The 24,090-nt window shown below is 45.6% G+C and overlaps 1 protein-coding gene across 1 annotated transcript; it reads right to left on the reverse strand.

The window, feature by feature from the left end:
* LOC132341408 (atos homolog protein B-like) lies at nt 1-22,218 on the reverse strand (the record flags this gene model as incomplete). The annotated part of the gene is made up of 3 exons (XM_059872956.1): nt 1-28; nt 453-571; nt 21,151-22,218. Coding segments are annotated over 3 exons (1,215 nt in total), but the record flags the coding sequence as incomplete, so codon positions are not given.
* Between the last annotated feature and the right edge of the window lie 1,872 nt (nt 22,219-24,090).

The following is a 24,090-nucleotide window of genomic DNA, read 5'->3' on the forward strand; positions in this document are numbered from 1 at the left end:
TCACTCCTCCACCGCTTCAATAAGCAACCTAGCGGAGTATTTCCCGGTATGTTATTGTTAGACTGGCCCATAGTTTTAAACGCTTTAAATGGCATCTTACTTCAATAACCTTACGGCAATCAGCCGCAACCACCAATACACACCAGCACTAAGCACAACCAGCAAAACTATAAATATCAATAGCTCGACTATTCCAACCATAAACAGCAAAAGCAAACAGCAAAAACAACAGCGTGATTATTATTAGATACCAAACCAGCCAAAACCAATCTTGCCGTTTCTCGTCGCCACGAGTGGCAAGTGCCGGACCTGTGCAGCTTTCGCCGCGTCTGACAGCCGGCGCCTAGGCTTCCCAACCAGACGTCTTAGCCCAATCCTGCGAGGATTACCACCTCGTCTTATGGACAGGCACCCCAATACCAATATCAGAAATAAAGCACCTTCGGGCTTACCTCCTCACAGTCGTCCGACAGGCGCAGGGGTCGGGCACGAACCGATGACTCCCCGAGAATCCCTCGGTGCCGGCGTGGAGTGGATCAGGACGTGAGCCGCCCCAGCCACCTTCGGAGTCCTGCCGCGGTCGCCAGAAAACTGTTGCCCGATCCGAGTAGAAAGACACAAAACAACAAAGTTGTTTTATGCGGTGCTTTATTGAGGGCCCTGGGGACCTGAGGACTATTGTCCAAAGTCAGAGCCCCAATTTGCCACAGAATTTACAGGGTTTATATATCTTTCTTAACATGATTGCTTCATTTACTCCATGTGCATTGCTAAGCATTTTTAATCAACGTCATGATACACCCAACATCTCCCTGCACGCTTTTAGAGATAGCATACAGAGATTTATTAGGTACACCATGACATCCGTTACTCAGCCAAAAGGTGCATTCCATAGATAAGGTTTAGTACATTCTCTAGATAATACATCCTCCGATCTACCTGGCACTAAAGCACTAAAGTTCACTTGAAGTTTACCGGGCCTATGGGGCCTTAGCATAACTACTACTACTTATGCTAACTTTATATTGTTTCACTAATCTAGGCATCTATTAACTAGAATATAATTTTCAATCATTTCTGCAACATAGAGACCACTTTGATCTCTGAATTCCATATTGGCTCGCTGGTTTAGGGGTTTATTAATTGCGTTTGGAATAGGGGCTTGCCCCATTGCATTTTGGCTCTAAATTTATCTGCATATCAACTCCTGGTTCCCTCCCCTCTACCATCTGGGGGGATGCCATCCTCCCACCTGGCCACAAGCAGGGTGATGCTGATACAATAGAGTGAATTCTCAACCATAGATGGCTAACGACCCGATACTTAACAGGTGATTACAACAAGCAGCTAACAAAAGCACTCCTCTGCCAGAACTGGTTAAACTTGTAATTCTACAATTTTTGGAAAAAAAATGGGTAACCCTTTTTTTGTTCATAACACTGTGTTCCTGGTGATTCAGTAAGAAGTCCTAAAGAGAGATTTGAAAGGACAGCCAGCACGGATCTCCCCTCCCGCGGCTTTTCCTACCCCTCCTCCTATACCCTCTGCCCCTGAACTGAGAAAGTCAAGTGAGGCTCCCCGGCAATTTCAGGGTACCTGGCACTGCCACTGCTTCTCTGGCCTTCCACCTCTTTCTCAGTACCCTGGCCGTGGCAGTTGTGCACAGGCTGACAGAGCACCTTCCCTGCACCCCTCTAACCTAGTTCCTGTTACCCCGAATTCGCATTCTGACCCCCCTGATTCCCAAAATGGCTGCGACCACATGGTTGGCATTCAGGATACTGCTGGCCACATGGCCGGAGCCCAAAATGGTGGCATCCACGTGTTTCAGCCCTCCACTTACCCCTCTTATCCCCACAATCCCTTTCGCCCACCTGTCCCCTCCCCCAACCCTGTTCCGGTCTCACAACCCCTTCCTTCCCTCGGATGCTCCTCCCCCTCCCTTCGTCTCCCTGCCCCCCATTACATCATCCTGTTCACCTGCCCCTGGTTCCCACGGTTGCCCCACCCCCCTGCGTTTTCCCCACGCCCCCGTGCCTGGGTCCCAAGAGGGTGGGGCCGAGGGCTGGGGGTGTGGGGCCCTGCCTGGTTCCCACTGGGGTGGGGCAGGGGGAGGGGATGTCCCTCCTCCCAGTTACCAAGGTGCCGGGGTGGGGGGGGGCAGAGGCAAGGGGTGTACCCTCTCCCACTCCCCATGGGGGTGGGGTGAAGGGTGTTTCCCTGCCTGCTTTCCAAGGCAGTGGGGCTGGGGGACGGGGTGGTCCCCCTGCCGGGTCCCACGGGGGTGAGGCTGAAAGGGGAAACCGTGGGGTCCAAAACCGGGAGGAACCAGTAATCCCCTTGGTAGCCCCAGTTCAAGACTCGGGGAGTAGGGCTGGTCCTAGAACCCACCAGCCCTTCTCATATCACACAAAGCGTGAGTTATGTAAAAGTCAATTAGAATTTGGGAGAAATAGTGAAATTTTTAGAAGCATGATGAGAGCTACATTAACATCCCTTGAATTAATTCCTGCTGACATCATAGATCTTTTCTGGTGCCTGCTTACCCAATCAGAGTTTGATCTATGGGAAAGCTCCTGGAAGAGATCTCTCAGGGATCTCGTGGAGGAACTTGAGCAAACCCCTCAGGATGCCAAAGATTTAGAAAACAATAACATTACTTATGAACATTTATGCGGCGAGGGCGAGTGGAATAAGCCTGAGGACCAAGCTTGGGTGTTGTCCAAATTCATTCTAGATAAGATTTCAAAGGTTGCAGATAATGCTTTTAACCAGCTACCAAATGTTGAACCTAGTGATAGTTTCCTTGACATTAAACAGTCTCCTTCAGAGAGTTTCTTGCAGTTTGTCGACCGGCTCCGTGCACAGGTTGAGAGACAAGTACGGGACCCCAAGACACAAATGGAGATAGTGAAAGAGATGGCACAGAGCAATGCCAATGAAGTCTGCAGCAGGGTGCTCCTGGGACTGCCCCTCAACCCCCTACCTACAATGGCAGAGATGATCAAAGCTTGTGCTAGGAAGGCGGAACTGTTTGCTGCATGGGAGGCGTGGTCAAGGCCAACAAACCCAGAGATGGTGGCAGCTGTATCTCCAGGAGTCAGGAGGCAACAAATGTCACCAGAACAACTTCAACATGTCATTTGCTTCATATGCAAAAAACCAGGACACTTTGCCCAGGACTGCCCCCAAAGCCAGCAACAAAAGACACCCTTCACACCAAAAAACTCCGAAGCCAGCGCCAACCCGCCCGGCGCCACGACATAAATGCAGCGGGCTTCCCTAAGGGGAAAACCTCCCTCAAAAGAGAAAAGGGGGAGGAAGGGAAGCGGGGTGTGGGAAAACAAAATAGCCATTTACAGGATAAAATCTGGTGGTCTCACAAGCGTTTCAAGCTCGTGACCACCAAAGGTTTTGCTTTCAGGTCTACCCAGTGGATGGTCATTGGAGTGGGCCTACCAGAGGACTCGCAGAACTTGACAAAAGATTGCACAAAATTGGACAGTGAGTACTTTTTTATTGGGGACACTACACACACACCCATGGAGACTGAGGTGGCTCTCATGACCATCAAAGGGGACATACCTAATCTCATTCTCCTGGCGCGCTGTCCACAGCTACCCTTCTATTTGGCCAAGGGACAAATCATTGCCCAGGCCATTGCTGTTCCAGCAGAAATTTCAGTAGATGACAAGGCACCAGGTGTATACTGGGTAGAAGTGGTTGGCGAGGACAAACCCATCATGGGATGCAACCTCTAATGCATGGAACAGAACATCTCCACGTGGAAGGGTTGCTTGACACAGGGGCAGATGTGACAATCATACCTGAAAGGTTGTGGCCATCACATTGGGATTTGCAGCCCGTAGCTGGCCAACTCCAAGGTGTATGAGGAGTCACATTGGCAAAGATATCAAAAAGCATTGTGCAAATTAAGGGACCAGAAAGAAAATTGGCCAGTGTCTGTCCATTTGTTACTAATTACAAAGCTCCCTTGTGGGGTAAAGACACCATGGCCCAGTGGGGAGTCAAATTGGTCATCGCTAAGACACCCCAGGATTTTTAGAAGCGGCCACTGTGGAGTGCCCCACCCACAATTTAACATGGCTGAAAAATGATCCAGTCTGGGTAAAATAGCGGCCACTCAGTAATGAAAAGATAGAGGTGCTCGAGGAGCTAGTGGAAGAACAGTTGGCTAAAGGACACATTGAAGAGACATCTAGCTGCTGGAATTCCCCGGTCTTTGTAATAAAAAAGCCAGGGAAGGATAAGTGGCGGCTCCTCCAAGATTTAAGAGAAATAAACAAGAGAATTGTGGACATGGGGTCTCTCCAACCAGGCATGCCCTCCCCAACGATGCTCCCCCAAAACTGGCAATTGGCTGTCCTAAACATCAAGGACTGTTTCTTTCATATTCCTCTACACCCGAAAGACGCACCACGGTTTGCCTTTTTTTGTTCCTACCACCAATTGCAAAGCCCCAATGAAGCGCTACCACTGTAAAGTATTGCCACAGGGAATGAAATGCAGTCTATCCATCTGCCAGTGGTACGTGGCTTCATTGCTGTCTCCAGTGCGCGCCCAGAAAAAAGAGGCAATCATCCTACACTACATGGATGATGTGCTTGTGTGTGCCCCCGATGACATAATACTCCAAGACACACTTGACCTAGTGGCTAAAGTTTTAACCTCTGCTGGATTTCAATTGCAGGAAAACAAGGTTCAGAGGATGCCACCTTGGAATTACCTGGGCTTGCCAATCACTGCGCGGACCATTGTTCCACAGTAATTGGAAATTAAGAGTGATCCCAAAACCCTAGCAGATCTCCATTCCTTGTGTGGGTCTTTGAACTGGGTCAGGCCTTGGCTGGGTCTCACCAACAGGAACCTAGCTCCCCTTCTCAATTTACTGAAGGGAGAGAATGAGCTAGCCTCTCCCGGGGAACTGACCCCAGAGGCAAAAACCGCCCTCCAAAAAGTTCAGAAGGCTTTGGCCGAGAGGCAGGCTCATCGTCATAAGCCCGAGCTGCCTTTCGAATTCATTGTTTTGGGGAAGTTACCACACATACATGGGTTGATATTCCAGTGGTTTGAAGTACAAAAGGATCCACTTCTAATCATAGAGTGGGGTTTCCTCTCCCATCAGTGATCCAAAACCATCACACAACCACAGGAGCCGATAGCTCAGCTGATCTGGAAGGCCAGGTTAATATTGCGTGAGCTGGCCGGTTGTGACTTTGAGTGTATTCACCTTCCAGTCCACCTTGCTAAGAAGGGAAAGAGCTCTCCCGAGGAGTTGACCAAAAAAAGGTTTAACGACTTACTCCAGAACAATGCCAGTCTCCAGCTGTCTCTGGACAGCTACAGTGGACAGGTATCAGTCCAGGCCCCATCACACAAGCCGTTCAACGAGGAATTCCACCTCATTGCTCCTGAGAAAAGGAGTCGTAGGCCACTCAAGGTGCTTACAGTGTTCGCTGATTCATCCGGAGCATCCCACAAGTCGGTGATGACTTGGAGAAATCCCCAGACCCAGCATGGAGAAGCTGATGTTGAGTTTGTGGAGGTGTTGCCCCAGATTGCTGAACTGGCCGCAGTCGTGAGAGCCTTTGAGAAGTTTTCAGAGCCAATTAATTTGGTTACCAATTCAGCCTATGTAGCGGGAGTAGTTTCCAGGGCGGAGCAGGCAGTTCTCAAGAACATTGAGGGTGAGCATCTCCACAGGTTGCTCTCAAAACTAATTTATTTGGTTTTGCAGCGGGAGCACCCTTTCTATGTGATGCACGTGAGGTCACACACCGATTTGCCAGGTGAGATCGCAGAAGCAGATTCCTTTGCAGCTCCAGCACAAATGGCACGCCTTCCAGACATCTTTCAACAGGCAAAGCTAAGTCACCAACAATACCATCAAAATATTCCAGGTCTAATCCGTCAGTTCCAGCTAACACGAAGTCAGGCTCGAGCCATTGTGGCCACCTGTCCCAATTGCCAGCTTCAGGCAGTGCCATCCCTGGGTGTTGGGGTTAACCCCTGAGGCCTTGGGAGCTGCGAGGTGTGGCAGACAGACATCACACACATTCCCAGTTTTGATTGCATGAAATACGTACACGTCAGCATAGATACATACTCAGGTGCGGTTTATGCCTCTGCCCACACAGGGGAAAGGGCTGCGCATGCTAAACAACACTTGCTGCAAGCCTTTTCAGTATTGGGCGTCCCTCAGGAGATTAAGACTGAAAGTGGCCCAGCGTATGCCTCCAAGGAGTTCCTGGAGTTTGTCCAGCAGTGGGGAGTGGAGCATAAGACAGGCATTCCCCACTCCCGCACAGGTCAAGCTGTGGTTGAGCGTGCCCACCATACACTCAAAGAAGTCCTGGCTAGGCAGGGCAATTCTGCAGCGTGGATGACACCACAACAAAAGCTCTGCAAAGCCTTGTTTACCATCAATTTTCTGAATTGTAATTTGAAAACATGAATCCTCCAGTAATTCGTCATTTCAATAATAACAACCGGTTTAAGTTGTCACAGCGTCCACCAGTTCTCATTAAGGACCCAGAAACTTGGACAACCAAGGGTCCTTATGAGCTTGTCACCTGGGGGCATGGTTACACATGTGTATCCACCCCCTCAGGCCCTCGATGGATACCCCAAAAGTGGGTAAAACCTTTCGTCCCCAAAAATCCAGCTCCAGCAGACAGGGATGAGAAGCAAGCAGCTGTCACCTCCAAGAGAAGACGCCACCGGAAATAGAAGGAAGAATCATCCTAACAGAGTTAGCTGCATTCCAGCAGACCCATGAACTTGTATGTGTTTTTTTTTTAAAAAAAAAAAAAAAAGTTTGCTTTCCTTTGTAGAACAGAAAATCTACCTCCTACCCAACCTCACCATGAGCCCTGTCCGAGTTGTTATCCTGTTCACGCTGAGCAGCCTGATCGTTCCTCAGCCACGCCAAAACATCTGGGTGACCCTGGCACAGACGCTCCAACAGATCTGTGCTGCATGAACCTAGCATCAAAAGCACCCAATGTCCACGCAGCTCTCTGAGAAGTGAATAGCCTGATCAGACAAGTCAAGCAGGAATCCAAGGACTGATTCAGCGGACTCTTCAAGGACTGGGGACTCTTGGGGTGGTGAACAAATTCATAATCAGCAGCAGAAATAGTCAGATGCATTTCCTTTCAATTTTAGTTAACAGAAAAGGCGGAGGTGTTGTATTCCACTAGTTTATTTAGTTGTTGTTTGCACTAGGTCATGGGAATCCTTTACTGAGTATGTTAGGTCATGTGGATGGGTTTTTCCCCCTCCCTCATCACATGGTCTCCCCCTCACACCCCCCCCCCCGTTATACACACCTAGTGGTCTGTCCCATGGGTACCTCTCCCCTTGCCCCTCCCCAATGGCATCCCATTGGCCACGATCCTCTCCCCCGCCCCCATCCCCTAGGGTATAAAACTTCCTTGTGACAGTTCCACGTGCTCTTTTTCTACCTGGGTTGTTGTCGTCACCAGAATATCTTGCCACAAAGCCAATAAACAAGGTACATGTACCCACGTGGAGAAGAGCACTTCTCATCTTTTACTTTTGTCTATGCAAGTCCGTGTGGGCTAGAGTCTGAGCTAGCTGAATTTGGACTCATATAAGGCCCAGGAAAACCATGGATTACTGCAGCCTGGTGTTTCAAAAACCTTTGTGGTGAAAGCCAGTGCCCACCCTTTACTTCCAGTACTGCAGACACTGTATGAGACACCAGCACAGTCGTTTTCTGTCCCAGGGTAAACTTGCATGCTTCTTGGATATTTAGCACAACTGCTGCTACAGCTCTGAGGCAACCTGGCCATCCTTTGGCCGTTGCATCTAGTTGCTTGGAAAAGTAGGCAACCGCCCTTCGATATGGACCCAAGTCCTGGGCCAGTATCCCCAAGGCAATCCCCTATTTCTCATGGGAAAATAGAAAGAATGGTTTATTCACGTCTGGAAGTCCCAAAGCCGGAGCTGACATGAGGGTACTCTTTAGCTGATGAAAGGCCCGTGTGGCTTCCTTTGTCCCCTGGAGACCTCTATTTCCATTGGCAATAAGAGCATATAAGGGTTTTACGAGCAGCCCATAGTTATAGACCCGCAGACAGCACCACCCTGCCATCCCTAGAAAGACTTGGAGTTCCTTTATTGTCTGAGGTTTTGGGGTTTGGTATATTGCTTCCTTGCAAGCTTGCCCTAAAGTCCATTATCCAGCACTAACCTCATACCCCAGGTAGATTACCTTCTGTTTAACTACCTGTGCCTTTTTCTTTGATAATCTGTATCCTTGGAGTCCTAGGAAATTTAAAAGGCTTACCGTCTAGGCCACACATGCCTCCCTCGTTTGAGTGGCTATTAAAAGATCATCCATGCAATACAACAGCCTTCCTTCTTCCGATGGAGCTTCCCAGGACTCAAGGTCTTTTGCAAGTTGTTCTCCAAACAGAGTGGGAGAATTTTTAAAACCTTGAGGCAATACAGTCCATGTGAGCTGAGTTTTGAGCCCACTTTTAGGACTTTCCCATTCGAATGCAAAGATTTTCTGGCTGGCTTTGTGGATGGGGAGGCAAAAGAAGGCATCTTTCAGGTCTAAAACAGTAAACCTGGTTAGCTCAGGTGTTAAGTGGGTTAGCAAAGTATATGGATTTGCCACCATAGGATATAAATCCTCTGTTATCTTGTTGACAGCCCTTAAATCCTGTGCTATTCTATATGACCCATCAGGCATTTGAACAGGTAAAATGGGAGTATTAAAATCAGATTGGCATTCCTTTAACAATCCTAATTGCAACAAGTTCTCAATTATTGGGCTGATCCCTTCCCTGTCTTCCTTTCTCAGGGGGTACTGTTTGATCCTAACTGATGGTTTCCCTTCTCTAATTTTGATCACTATGGGAGAGGCATTTTTCACCCTCCCTGGTACATTGCAGGCCCATACTCCAGGAGACACTTGGCTCAATATCTTTTGACTAATTTCCTCCTAAGGTTTAATAGTTGTCAGTATTAAACTTAACACCTCTATGTACTTTTGATCATTTACCTCCAGAGTAACCTCCCCATTCTTGAATGTGATGGTTGCTATTAATTGTTCCAGTAAGTCTCTCCCTAAAAGCACCTTTGGCGAATTGGGCAGTGTCCTAGGGTGACTGTTATCCCCATTCATGTGTGTAATTTATGCTGGATATTATGTTCTGTGCCTTTAAGACTGGCAGAGTGAAAGTTTTGTTTTGGGCCTCTTATCAGCCACTCGGCGGGACATACAGATAGCACCAGTACATAGTGCTGCTTTTTTTTGCTTTTTGCCCTGCTTTTTGCTTTTGCTCTTGCTTCTGCTTTGCTTTTGCTTGCTCTTGCTCTTTTCCCTCTTCTCATTAGTTAATTTAGCTAAACAGTCCAAATTCCTTCCTGGACTGTTTCACCTCTCCTGTTTGGACTGCTCCGGACTGGGATCGGGAAACACCGAGAGAGATTTTGCATCTTGTGGCTGCAGTAGCTGCCCCAGTGCCGGAGGGACTGATAACAGCCACCACCCCCAGGAGAGACTTTCTGAATTTGTCATCTTTTTCAGAGCGGTGAAAGAGTGGTGTCATCCGGTATTGTTCATTTTGTGTGTTGGGGGGTGCTGTGCTTGTCAAATAAACAGGTTCTTTCCACTTCTCTCTGAGGAATTCTTCCCGAACCGGTTGGGGGGAGGGGCCGTGTGGGTTTGCTTTCTGGAGAAGCCCTTTTTGGGGATTCTCTCCCAAATTTGCCCTAAACCAGGACAGGCAGGTATAAAAACTTGTGCATGTCCCACTGTTTCCTCAGTTTATATTTTAGAGGTTTGCAAAAATATCCCCTTTCAGATTGGCCAGTTACCCCCTACAGCACAGCATAATCATTCCCTACAGGCACTAAAGCTTTATTTAAAACTGAATATGTTGCTCCCGTGTCAACCAAAAATTTCACCTTCTTCCCCTCTTTCCCCAGCCTCATTGTTATAACCAGTGGATCCTCTGGGATGGAGTCCCCCGGTCCTCCTCAGTCATCCTGCACGTGAGTGAGCACCACCCCCTTTTCCTAATGGTCACCTCGTCTCCGCTCTGGGCATTGGTTTTTCCAGTGACCAGTCTTCCTGTAAATTGCACACTGGTCTCTGCCCAACTGGGGTGGGCCTTGTTTGGGTGGTCCCAGTCTGCATTTCTCTTGTTTTTCCTCCTGTACCACTGCCACTAGCTTTTTCATTCCTCGTTTATAGCCTTCTTCCCGATTACTGAATACTCTCCATGCCTCTTCTAGCAAGACCTCAAGGTTCCTCCCTTCCAGCCCCTGGATTTTTTGAAGTTTATGCCTGATATCTCCAGTAGACTGTCCCAAAAATGAATTAACTAGCTGATTCATTCCTATCTCAGACCCCAGTTCTAATGATGTATGATGACGCATAGCACCCCTTAGATGCTCTAGAAACTTGGATGGAGTCTGGGAAGGCCCCTGCTTAACAGAATATAGGGCAGACCAATTTATGGTCTTTGGAATAGTTTTCTCCACTCCTGTTGCTATTCAATCTTCATAATCTGCTAATTTCTTTAATTCTGCTGATATATTTGGATCCCATTTTGGGTCTTGGAGAGGGAAGAATTCTCTTACATCCAGTCACCGGCTTTTACAGTGATCCTCTGCCAAAGTCCCTGCCATTTTTAAGATCAACTGCTTTTCTGTTTCAGTAAAAGCATCCAGTAATAACTGGATGTCTCCCCAATCTAGGTTGTGTTACTTGATAACATATTGTAAACATTTGGCAGTAAGTATTGGATCAATACAATAATTTTTAGCAATCCTTCCCCATGCCTCTAGATCAAGGGTGGAGAATGGTACTTTAATCAATAATGTCCTTCCTTCCGGTCCCACTTCCTCTCGCAGAGGGGCCTGCAACACTGCTTGCCTCCTGGTTCTGGACAAAATTGGACTGCCAGGAGGGGAATGGGTTCGAATGAATGTGCCTTCTGAGCCTGCATCCTCCCCTTTTTAGGAAATTCCACCTCATCCTCATCCTCATCCTCCTGTCTCCTAGGAGGAGCTTTCAAAAGTCTATTGTGTCTTGTTCTTGAGGCACAGCATGATAGACCTTATCTGATTTTGTGCATTATTGTCCTATACTGCATGCTGAGCAACATTGCCTAATTTGCCTTTGCTTTGCTTTGTTTTCCTTTTCAAGGGCTAACACCGGTGGGTCAGAGGGAGCTCTGATTCCACAATCCCTCAGCCATCTGGGGTGGTTCCGTAGGGAGAAAAACATATCGGCATAAGAGACCTCATCCCACTTGCCTTCCCATTAAAAAAAAAACAGCATCAACTGTAATAAGGTGTTATAATCTAAAGTCTCAGCAGGTGGCCGCTTTGCTCCATCCTCCAACTTAAATAGAGGTCACCACATTTGGCAATTTTTCAATAAACTTTTCTTATTTTCTGCCCCTCCCCCCCCCCCCCCCCACCCCGCCAGCAATTTCTTTCCAATGTGCTAAGATACACTCCAAAGGGCTGGCTCTGGGGACCTCTTCCTTGCTCCGGTTAATTCCCATTATCTCCTTCTCCCTTTTCTATCTCATTTCCACCCAAACCTTTTTTCACAAAGCCTCACAGTCCTTTCCCAATCCTCCTCCCACACACAACCCCAGGTTACACAGGTACCACACACAAGCTTTAAGATCTTAGGTTCAAAATCGGCTTGATTAGGAAACCTCAATCCACATTCAGGGCATATGCCCTGCCGCCTACTGGAACAGCAATACCAACGCCTCTCACAAACTCTGCACTGCAATAGTACCCACACGGTGCCAGCCTCTTGATGTGTCAAAGACTTTCAAGAATTGCCTGCAAAAGCAGGCTATTCCGTTTATCCCTTTGTGAATTTCTAAATCCTCTATGGCGGGTTGTTCCCAGTCCAGAGATATTATATTACCGGCTGAAGTCCGTTAAAGCCCCTCTAAATAAACCTGTTCATCTCCTATATCTATCCAGTGATTTACTGGATTCACAAACTCCCAGGGAGCAAGCCTGAACCACTGAGGCAGAGGAATACCCTCAGTTCATCTAGCTACAGTTAAAACATGCACAACCTACACAAATCACCACATTTAAACACAATATGTGTCCTCACCCACACTTCTCCACTTGCTCTGCTTGTCCCCAGCCGTTAGCTACCCCCACAGCTACCCAGCTGGAGCACCTCAGCCACTACCACAGGCCCCACTCAGCCGCCTCAGTTGCAGGTGGAGCTTCCCCCCCCGCATCGTGGGTATGCTCACTCTCTCCCTCTTTCACATAACCGAGCCCACAAAGCCACTCACTGACACAATTACAAAACCCCACTAACATTAACCACAATGTCCGGACACCACAAACACAGAATAGCAGTAGGTAAAATAGCAGCAATAAGGTCCAGATTCACTCAGCTCACCGCCAGAGCCATTAGTGGTCGCACAATCTAGCAGTGAATCTCTTCACCGGCCGCTCTATCAGCCAGCGGACCCTTCCCCCTCCCACCAGCCAGACTTGGCCAGCGGCTGCTTGCAAGTAAACTTTTACTCACACAGGGACAAGGCTGTGCACTCAGACATCTCTGAGCAGCTTAGTAGGAGGCCTTTCTCGGCCTAGGCCCCTTTAAGGATACATACCATTTATCCGCACACCAGCAGGCCATTGTCTGTCTCTGCAGGGGGTGAGCTCCTCCAGGGAAAGTCCCCTGGGGCACGCCTTTGGAGGTTCACCTCCCCGCTCTGCCTCAGTGGGGGACAGTCTCCTGGCTGGCTCGCCAGAAAAATTATTTGCGGAAAAATCTCCACAACACATAAAAGTCATAAAGTAGGTATGCATTTAATTTGGCGCGGGGCGCATGCGGGATAGCTTCTCAAAGAACATGTGCACCCCTTGAGAGTCCAGACCCCCCTTTGTCCCCCTACCTGTTGCATATGCATTAAGTTTCATAATAGGTCCATGCATATTCATTTACTCACCCCGCTTCAAGTTTCAAGGTCCAAGGGGCCCCTCTTATCTCCCTCCAGCTTGGAAGCTCACATGTCTTCCACATTGTTTGGGAAAACTGTTCTTATCAGAGCCTTCCATTCTTTTGTCCATCTGAGTCAAGGGGTCAGCTGGAAATATATTTAGGATAACTGAAAAATGTAGATGAGTCGAGGGCCCAGCTGGGAATATAATTGGGATAGTAAAAGTTTGCGTATTTTATTAAAGATTTTAAAATTAGTTAAGAAGTTAAGTTAGTAATATAGGTGGCAAGAAACAAGTACCTTACTTAAAGAGTAACAAATACATTAGGAAAGAGATGCTAAGAGTGACAGGGTGTCCTAGGGTGACGTGATGATGCTTATATCCCGAGCCGTCTGTTCTGTTTATGCTGGATATTATGTTCTGTGCCTTCAAGACTGGCTCTGAAAAGCGAAGTTTTCTTTTGTTATTAGCCTGCTCACTCCCCCACAGTCAGTGGGACACAGACGGCACGGTACATAGTGCTGCTTTTGCTTTTTGCTCTTGCTTTCGCTTTTGCTCTTGCTTGTTAGTTAGTTTAGCTAGGCAGTCTGAATTTTGCCTGGACTGTTTTTCTTTCCCTTTTCTTGGAACCATTCGAACCTGCTCTGGACTGGGACCTGGGAAACATCGAGAGTTTGCACTTTGTGGCCTGCAGCAGCCATTCCCAACGCCAGAGGGACTGATAACAGAGCGACCACTCCCAGGAGAGACTTTCTGAATTTGTAATCTCTTCAGGTCGGTAAATGAGTTTTGTCATCCGGTATTGTTCATTTTGTGTGCTGAGGAGTGCTTTGCCTGTTAAATAAACAGGTTTGTTCCACTTGTCTCTGAGGAATCCTTCCTGAACCAGTGGTGGGAGGGGCCGTGTCGGTTTGCTTTCCGGAGAGACTCTCTTTTGGAGGTTTTCTCCCAAATTTGCCCTAAACCAGGACAAATTGTCCAAATTTTTATTACTCTAACTTTATTACTATTTTTATAACCATTTTATTATTATTAAATTTTAAAATTTTAAAAACAAGTGATTGGTGTTTTTCACAGTAAGCTATAGTAGTAAGGAAGAGAATAAAGAGAAAAAAGGGAGACAGAAGATGTGAGACAAAGAAGCAATAAAGGCCTTTTAAATAACTTAGCAAAGGTTAAAAGAAGAACAATTGCTGCAAGCCGTAAGCTTGCCTTAACAGTAATAACTAACTTCATGAAGTAGAGACAGCCTGAAATTACAGACAGGACTTTCCTATAGCTAGAGATATTTGCTTAAAATCAGTTCTTAGTTTACTGTCACCAAGTTTTGATGTGTTGAAAAGTTTAGAAATTTAATAAGAAACAATCTTGAGATTCCAGAGTCTGATAAAAAACAGTAGGAAAAAAATCTACAGGGAACATTACTGAATATTGTGACAATGAAATGCTTAGTTAAAAAATCTATATCATCAATGTGTGCTGTGAAAAACGCCAATCACTTGTGTTAAAATTTTACAAGTTTAATAGTAATAAAATAGTAATAAAAATTAGGACAATAAGAATTTGGACAATCAAAGTTAGGACAATAAAAGACAATAAAAAGCAAAGAATTACAGACGTCCAGATGCTCTTGCACTAGGCCATAAAAGCATGCCTCGCTAACACAGGATTAACCCTTAAAAGCAATAGCCTGTTGCATATTCATACATCTCATTCATGATTCAAAAATTCTTTTCAAACAAAGGGTGTTTTCTGGTTATTGTCAACTTCCCTCCTCATCTTGTAAATGAATTCTTTGGCTCCTCGAAGTCTGGAAGAAGGTGGAAGAAGTCAGCTTTCCCGATATGGAGGCAACAATTCTTCTCTTAGGATTTTGGTGTCTTGTTGCTGTTATCTCTATGCGAAGAATCTCTTAATTATCTTATCCATTCCTTGAGCTAGTTAGAAAAAGTATCTTACATCACAGTTTCTATTTTAATATTATGTTATAGCCTAAAACTACATTTACCACACTACTTAAAAGGATTGATACAGTACTACAAAAAGATTAATACAATATAACTTTCCAACATAACACATAATAGTATTCATTTTAATTTTTGCGAAGAGCCAATCAGATAATATGCATTTTTCACATGTACAATGTATTTGATATTTGTATAATATTTAAGCTATAATGTACATTTAGGCATTATTGAATCTGATTATGTGGGACAAATTTATGCCATGGTATCTGTTAGTGAACTCCCCGTTACTATTCAAAAAGGAATTTGTATTGTTCAACTTGTTCTTTTTGTGAGTTATGTTCCAATTGCAGTGAATCGGAGTGCTGGTACAGGAGGTCTTGCATCTACAGGACCACCTCAAGTATTTTGGACTCAAAAAGTGACAGATCAACACCCAGAAAAGGAATGCATTATTACAGCCAAGGGACATAATCCAGAGACCATAATAAAACCAGGTTTGATTAACGTGGGAGCAGATGTAACTATAAATTTACAACTTTTTTGGCCTCAATCATGGCCTCTCACTCAAGCAGGTTTTGGAATCGTGGGGCTGAGTGGCTCTACCACAGATGGTATGTCTGCTATTGTGATTAATGTAAAAAATGCTGATGGCCAACAAGCTAACATCAGGCCTTATGTTGCCAATGCCCCCATGTAATTTATGGGACGAGATTGTTTATCCTGATGGGATGTTAAAATTGCTACGGAATTTTAGTAGGGACCACTGTGATGCAAGGCCTTAAATGTCCAGTTGTAATCTTGACACTGTTGACAGATAAACCTGTTTGGATTGACCAGTGCCTCCTTCCTATTGAACAGCTCACTGCCCTGCAAGCATTAGTAGCAGAACGGCTGTGAGCTGGACATACTGAAGAGTCATTTAGCTCATGGAATACCCCTGGTTTTGTGATAAAAAAGAAATCAGGAAAATGGAGACTTTTGCATGATCTCTGGCAGATAAATGCTGTAATGGCTACAATGGGACCTTTACAACCAGGTCTTCCAAAACCTACAATGATTCCACAGAGATGGGAGATAATTATTATTGATTTAAAAGATTGCTTTTTTGCCATTCCATTGGCTGAACAAGATAAGGAAAAATTTGCTTTTACTGTGCCATCTTTAAACCATGCTGCACCCAATAAAAGATATCAGTGGAGAGTTCTTCTTCAAGAAATGAAAAATTTGCCCACTATTTGTCAATGGTTTGTGGCACAGGCCTTATCAAAGGTGCGAGAGCAATTTAGTAATTGCTATTGCTATCATTACCTGGATGATATCTTGTTGGCTTCTGATAATAAACAACAGTTGTCAGATCTTGAACTATGTGCTGTAAAAAATTTGAAAACTTTTGGGTTTAGTTATTGTCCCAGAGAAAGCACAAAAATAGATGCCTTGGAAATATTTGGGGTTGATAATAACCAATACTTGGATTACGTTTCAACCTGTAAAATTAGATATTGAAGTTAAAACTGTTACTCATGTATAAAAATTGCTTGATACAATAGTTTGGATTAGGTCATATTTAGGGATAACTAATCATCAAATGCAACCTTTATTTGAATTATTGTCAGGGAATACTTCTTCTACTGATGAGAGATATTTGATTGATGTAGTAAAAAAAAAGGTAATGGAAGAAGTTGAATTAGCTTTGACATGCAAACTTGTTAACAGGATAAACACTTTTGTTGGTGTGTAATTATTTATTTTGAAAGAACAAAAATACCATGTGGAATATTGTGTCAATGGAATGATGATTGGGAAGATAAATTGTATATTTTGGAATGGATATATTTATCTTTCAGATCCCGAAAAACAGCTTCAGGACTTTATGAGTTTTTTGCAGATATCATTATCAAGGGTCACAGATGTTGTCATAAAATCTTAGGCCATGATCTTGTAACTACTGTGATATTTGTATAATAATAGTATTTTTAATGGTGTTTTCAAAATAAAAATGAATTGCAATCTGCTTTATCTTATTTTACAGGTTAAGTAACATATCATTTACCTTCTCATCCTATTTTGACTTTGACTAGGGACATTCTTTTTTAGGGGAAACAAATTTGTTCTGTTCCAGTGGAAGGTACAACAGTTTTTACAGATGGATCAGGGAAAACTGGAAAAGCAGCTGTAGCCTGGAAAAAGGATGATCATTGGGAATATGAATTTATGATTCAACAAGGGTGTCTTTAATTGGTCGATGTGGATTCCCTTGTGGCTGCTTTGGCAGTAAAAACGGTACCTAATGTGTTATCTCATCAATTTTTCCACCAAGGTGCTTAAGCACTATGGCAATAATTTAAGTTGTCACAACGTGAAGCAAAATCAATTATTTCTTCTTGTCCTGATTGGCATATGACTCATATTTCATAATATTATGGTACCAATCCTAGAGACCTACTCCCTTTGTAAGAATGGCAGACAGATGTTATAAAAATGCCTGAGTTTGGCCATTTAAAGTCTGTTTATGCTACAATTGACATCTTTTCTCATGCCATGGTGGCATTAACATTGGCAGGTCAAGCAGCTTGGGATGTTATTCGTCATTTTTGCCACGCCTTTTCTATTTTAGGTGTTTCATCGTATGTAAAGACGGATAATGGCTCGGCGTATATCTTAAAAAAAAAAAAACAACAAAAAACTGTAGGTGTTTTTTCGTCCTTGGGGTGTTGATCATTCCCGATATTTCAATAGGCCAAGTAATTTTTGAATGCGCTCATGGTGTTTTGAAGTGACAGGTTTAAAAATAAAAAGGGGGAATGTGTAGGGAGTTACCTTAAGTGAGATAAGATAAAGCTGTTTATGTGTTAAACTTTTTACGTACTTTACCTGATTTACGATTGTCTCCCATATTCTATAATTTTTCTTCTTTGAACTCTAAATAGTCAAATGTCCGTAAAAATATTAAGGTATGGGTTTAAGATTTGATTACTGGAAGGTGGACTGGCTTGGTGGAATTAATAATGTGAAGGAAGGGACATGTTTGTTCTGACAGAATGGCCCTCGTTGGGTTTTTGCTGGTTGTGCTAAGTCTTATCTGGAGTATACAAGAAGGAACAGGATGGGTGGTTCCACAGCTGAAGTAGAATGAATGGGTGACACTGGCCACTAGGTGGATTGAAGCATGGACCCTCAAAGAACATGCTGTGAAGATGATAATTCAAGGCCGAGTAAATGGGGATATTGACTCACACTGAAAACTCGAATTTAAATTGGTGGATGTTACCTTTACTTTTGTTCTTTGTATTTTTCTACTGAGTGGTTGGTAGTGCTGAGTAATGTGTCTTGTACCATTTCCCATTGCATGGCACGGACGTTCTCAAAATAGGGGAATTAAATGTACCTAGGGGAGAAGTGTTGCCTTTGCATAGGGGTGTTGAATTAGTAAAGGTTCCACACTTTGAACAACTAGGTTAGTTGCCCATTATGATAGCAGCAAGTGGTTGTAAAGTTAAGTGGATGCTACTTAGTTCTAAGTGGTGACTGGACAGATGACTTGGTCTCTAATTCTGTGTGGAGAAAACTCTATTCAACTAAAAGTGAAAGTGTCATCCTGCCATAAATGTGTCATTAAGGGACTGCGGGGTCTGTAACAGCATTTGAAAATTAATTTTCTATGTGCCTTCTTGGTACATCTTTATTGTTGGTGCATGGTTATGAACATCAGGATTTTGAGGGTATGTGTTTTATGGGCTTGTTAGATCATAGTGGATCAAGTTTACGGGAGTTTTGGATTTGAAGGAAGAAGTTAGTCATTTGCAGGTGAATGTAGGATGGAAATGGTTGAGTGGTTTCCTTGCAAGTTGGGGTATTGTTGAATGGTTTGGGATACTGTTGGAAGTTAGGTTGTTAATTTTGCTGGTGGTTGTCATCACTGTTTTGTGTCTCCCTTGTCTGCTTGGATTTTTGCAAGGGCCCTGCAAAAGTCATTAGCGGTTGTGTTTGGGGTTCAAATACAAAAAAGGGGGGAATTGTGGAAGAGGTTTTACAGCAACTTCTGTGAGCCAGAGAGAAGTTTGATAAGAGGATCCATGTTTACCCCTGAATTTTCTACCAAGGTTATTGACATAGAAACCAAGAAATAAAGAAGGATAAATAAAAGAAACCTGCAACTGCCTATTCAAATAAGCACTTTGTCTCTTCTGACCAATGAGTAAAGTGTAAACTTATGAGTTTTGTAAGAATGTATAAAAAGCATGCATGCTATAATAAAAACAGTTTGAAGCCTTCTGAAAATTGAGTGAGTTGTTTTGAAATGTCTCCGTCTCAACTATGACAATTTAACAGTACCAGAACAATCCCAAAACCCAGTAATCTTAAATCATTTCCTATCACTGCAGTCATCGGGTGATGCCCAGTCACCCAAACCTAAAGTAATGGTAAAAGACATTATCACAAACAAGTGGGAAGGTCCATGGGATCTCATTACGTGGGAACATGGGTATGCCTGTGTTTCCACGGACACTGGAACATGATGGACACCCGCCAGATGTGTTCGCCCTGCTCTACATCCTGCTCGGGACCAGAGACAACATCCTTCTGATGAAGCTCCAGCAGACGACGATGAGCAATGAGTTAATTGACTTGTGCAATTGTTACATGGTGATCTGAGACCTTTTGAGATTACAGGTTTATTTAAGGATTTTTATCTATTTAAGGATATAAATCTCAGAGCTGGACTAAGACTGCTTGTTTTTCTTGTTGGTTGGTTTTCCCATGGTTCTAAGGTTAAAATGTTTCTTGTTCATAGAATTAAGTTGAAAGTTTGTAACTTCTAAGTAATAATCCTGCAGCATGCTAATTTGAGAACTTGTATTGTTGGTGACTTGTATTGTTTGACAGCTCCTGAGAATGAATGTAACATCTTCAATTATATGTGGGATGCATCACTGACTGAGAGAAGCTAGGCTTGTCGAGTTAGGTAGAATCATGTGTCATCATGCTGTCCTGTCATTCTATCTGCAAAGAGCTCTTGCAGGTAGGATAACAGAGAACACTTTGCATTTTTAAATAAAACCGAAAGGGGGAACTGTGACAGCTATGGCTGGTCTATAAGCTGCACAAATAATTTGGCTTAACAAATACCAGCTCGACCAGCCTAGCTCGGTAAGAGAAACAAGTCCCCGAATGCAATAACAATAGGTCAGATTCAAATCCAAAGAGAAGACCTCAGCTGACTAGCATGACCAGGTAGGAAAACCAAGGGAAGCTGCTGGAGGGCTTCACTTGGCAAGGGCATTGCTGGGGGCAGCCAGGCTGGGGGACAACCACCAAAAAGGGCGTGTGGGCCAGGATGGAGCTGTGCTCCATGGACAGTGTGTCTTGGCTTCAAGCAGCAAGAAGCCAGGGTAGCTGTGTTGTTGACCCTTTTGGATCCCTGCACCATAGCATGCCCCAGAGAAGGAGAAGAGCATGCCAGCTCTGGTGTGAGCCTGCTGCAGCCTCAACTAGCAAGAGACGGGGAAGGCAGGGAGCTGGTCAGGAGGGGCTGGTAAGCAAGGAGGAATTTCAGGCAGCTCCTGAGCTGACAGGGTAGTTACAAACCTCCAGAGTCTGTCCCATATCTGAGAGTTTGTGGCACCCTGGGGACATGCCATGGGCACCCCAGAACTGCAGAAAAGCCAGTGGCATATCTGCATACAGCACTGGGGCTTCAACTCCCTAGCCAGAGCATGTCCACTCCTGTTCCTGGCCACCAAAACCCTTGTTGAGCAGGCAGAGTTCCTTGATGGACATCCCACTCTTCTGCCGCCTTCTCCCCCAGGCAAGCAGAGGCCAACCGCTTTTCCCAAGTCTGTCAGTAAGACAGTGACTGTGCCTCCATGCTGCATGTCCAACTCTTGCTATCACAGAAGGGTTGCATCCCATTCAAACAAGGCTCTTCAAGCCAGAGAGCTGCTTGCAAACAGCAGATAGTGACTTACATGGTTTTAAGAGCTGGTGACAACCTGCAGTGCGTCCCAGGGCTGGCTGTCAGCCACTGCCTTGCTCACACCACTGCTGTGGCACTGGGGCAAAACAGGGTGCTGTGCCATGACAGACCACATGCCCACAAGGACCATGTTTTGTCCATGACGGCATGCCTGAGCTCTGGGTATCGCTGGGCCATTCCCTGTCTCCCCTTACAAGTGACACTCACCTTGGCCATGGGAAGCAGGTGATTCCAGTAAGGTGCCCTCTTGGCATTGGCGCTGTGGCAGGCCATGGACACTGGGTGGCATGACAGGGCTCTCTTCTTCCTCACTGGTGGGAACAGGCTCTTGTCCTCAAAGTAGGAGTCAGCCACAACCTCGCTATCAGGCATCAGCTTCCTTTTGCCTGGGCAACTGCTGCCACTGAGCCAGCTGCTCCCACAGGGTGTCTTTTCCAGGGAGCTCAGGTTGCCGGGCTCAGGGCTGAGCACTGCCTGTGGAGCTGGTGGCTCCTTGCATCCATTGGCCACCACTAGCCATTCCTCTTCTCTGTTAACCCTGCTGCTGTAAGCCAGACTGCTCCCTGGCTTCTCTATCTTCCCACCAGAGTCCAACTGGGGAGTTTGTGCAATATTGTGCAAATCAAGGTAAAGTAGGTTGTGGCCACTCACCCAGTCCCTGTTATCCCCAGAGTCTGTGGGCTGATCCCCTGGCAGCACACGGAAACCATCTTTTGTGTGCAAAGTACTGCAAGCAATGTGACAGAAGGAGGAGGAGACATCCTGCAACTTGTCCTCTCTGCTGGCCTTGGAGCTATGGCTAGGGCTGCCCTCACAGTGGTGCTCTACTACCTGCAGTCCACTGTGGGAGAAGTGCTGGGCAGAGCTGCAGAGGGACAGCTCTTCCACCAGCAGACCATCCTCAAAGGTATTGTCATTATCCAGACAAGGCTGCCCAGGGCCCTTTTCATGCTTGCTCTCCACCCCACCACCCCCCCAGGGAGTTTGTTTGAGATCTTGCCCCCCCTTCAGAGTTTGTTGCTCAGGGTAACCCCTTTTGATGGCTGGCTGGCTGGCAGCTTGCTGCTCCATGCTCTCAGAAGAGCTGGAGTGATGGGAGAAGATGGAGACCTGGTAAACCTTCTGGCACCTAATTTCTGACTTTCTGTAGCCCACGAGGATTCTGTGGTGGGTGCAACACTGCAAAGAAGGCTTCAAGGGTGCGTTTCCACTGGGCCAGGACAAACTGGGGTCCATGCTGCACTCCGGGGACAGGGATGTCTCCATGCAGATGTGTCACAAGGAGCCTTACTTGCCTGGACTTCAAGTGGAGACGGAGTCAGAAGAGCCCATGTAGCAGCAGAAGAGGGACTATAAAGTGCCACAGAGCAGGGTGTGTGGGCAAGGGGTGGGAGCTGGACCCCCCCTTGCTCAGGATGTCCAGGTGAGCCCTCTGCTATGGGGTGTGCTGTAGTGCAGCATATGGAAAGAGGGAGCAGGAGGATGGAGATTGACCTGGGATCCCCATCCTTGTCAGTAAGAGCCTGAACGAGAGATGTGGGACTTCAGCCAGCTCTTCAAAATGCTGTTTATTGTATGTAAGATGTTACAGCAGCCCAGGGTCATGAGTGACAGAGCCTGTGCCTACAGCTGTCAGCTCCAGTTTCAGGCAGGCCTGGAAACCCTTTGGTTTTGGTTACAATGCATTATATACTTTTCTTTGCTGAGCATCTTAATACAGTAGAACCAATCTATACCTTTACTTTTACCTATAGCCTATCATAACTACTATAATTACTACATTCATGTTACTATTCTTCAATCACAAAAAGTTAGTATGTTACAGTTTAAGCTAGAAGTTGTTTTTCAGTTTTCTTGGAGGGGAAAATTCTGAGACCTTTTTTCTACTTGCAACATCGGCAGTCTTGTTTGTCTGTGGAATCTTTTTGCTTGGTAAAAACATCTTCTGTTTGAGATAGACTTATCCTTTGCTCTAAGCCATAAAAACCCCTTCTTAACTAACATATCCTTTGCTTTCTTGGTTATCCAGTAAGACTGGCTCAGCAATTCTTTTCTTCTATATCAAAACTTGCTTCCATCTCTATTTCGTTCTCAGGTTCTACATTCAGAGATCTTTCTGCCAAGCATACATATCTGTTAAACTTTCTTGTCAAACTTTCATCCTTCCCAACACTTGTCCAGTCTTTGGGCAGCAAAGGACCTGCTAGGATGTGGACACCTACAGCCCCACTCAGACCTTCTTCTCCAGGGATGGGAAGAGGAACAAGGCTGGTGTGGGGCTCCAGGGAACCCTGTGGCATCACCCACCTGAAGGATAAGCACTTACTTCCTGGCCTGGGCATGGAGAGGAGTCTCTAGCTGGGCTTGAGGCTACAGGGGACAGGTCCAGACAAGTGGGAAGAAAGGGTTCTGCCCTCTGCCAGGGACTTAAGATGCTTGTGTTGTTCTGGAGCATAGGAGTCAGGCAGGTCAGGGGCTCAGGCCTGTAATCACCCCTTTAGGCAACAGCAACAAGATCTCCCAGTGCTCACCAAGAATACCTGCCCCGGCTACGTATGTTGAATGATGCAGGGCTGTCACTCTATGCTGCTAATCTCATGGTGGGAAGAGGAACCTGATCTAACATCACAGTTAGCACCACTGGCTTGGACCAGAGACTTCTACCACCTCAGTTAGCAGCTGGGTGGTACCAGGGGCTGCAGTGTCCACCATGGGCTCCTGCACCATTCACCCATTCCTGTACCATCCATATATCACCCACTTCTGCCTGCCCCAAGGGCCTGACCTCCTTGCTGCTTTTGATTTTCAGCCCAGTTTCAAAGCTGTGAGAATCCTGGCCATGAAGTTTTCTGGCATAAATACTAAAATGGCTGCAAGCTCCAAGGAAATACAGAAAAAGCCACTGACAGGCTGAGGAGCTTCGGAGGCTGACAAACAGTCTTTTCCTGCAGCTCTGCCTGTCCCAGCAGAAAAAAAGGTTTAGGAGCAGCTGAGCAATAGGGGAAGTTCTGGGGTCGGCTGTCTGTCTCTGCCCCCAGACACACTCAGGATGGTTCTTGCACGCTGGGCTTCAAAGGATGAGACTGGACGCTAGGTTTTTTCGGTCTTCAGATTTGTTTATTATCTCTTATCTAAAAAGTCCTTTTC

Source organism: Haemorhous mexicanus, chromosome W (genome assembly GCF_027477595.1).
Source record: "Haemorhous mexicanus isolate bHaeMex1 chromosome W, bHaeMex1.pri, whole genome shotgun sequence".
NCBI lineage: Eukaryota > Metazoa > Chordata > Aves > Passeriformes > Fringillidae > Haemorhous > Haemorhous mexicanus.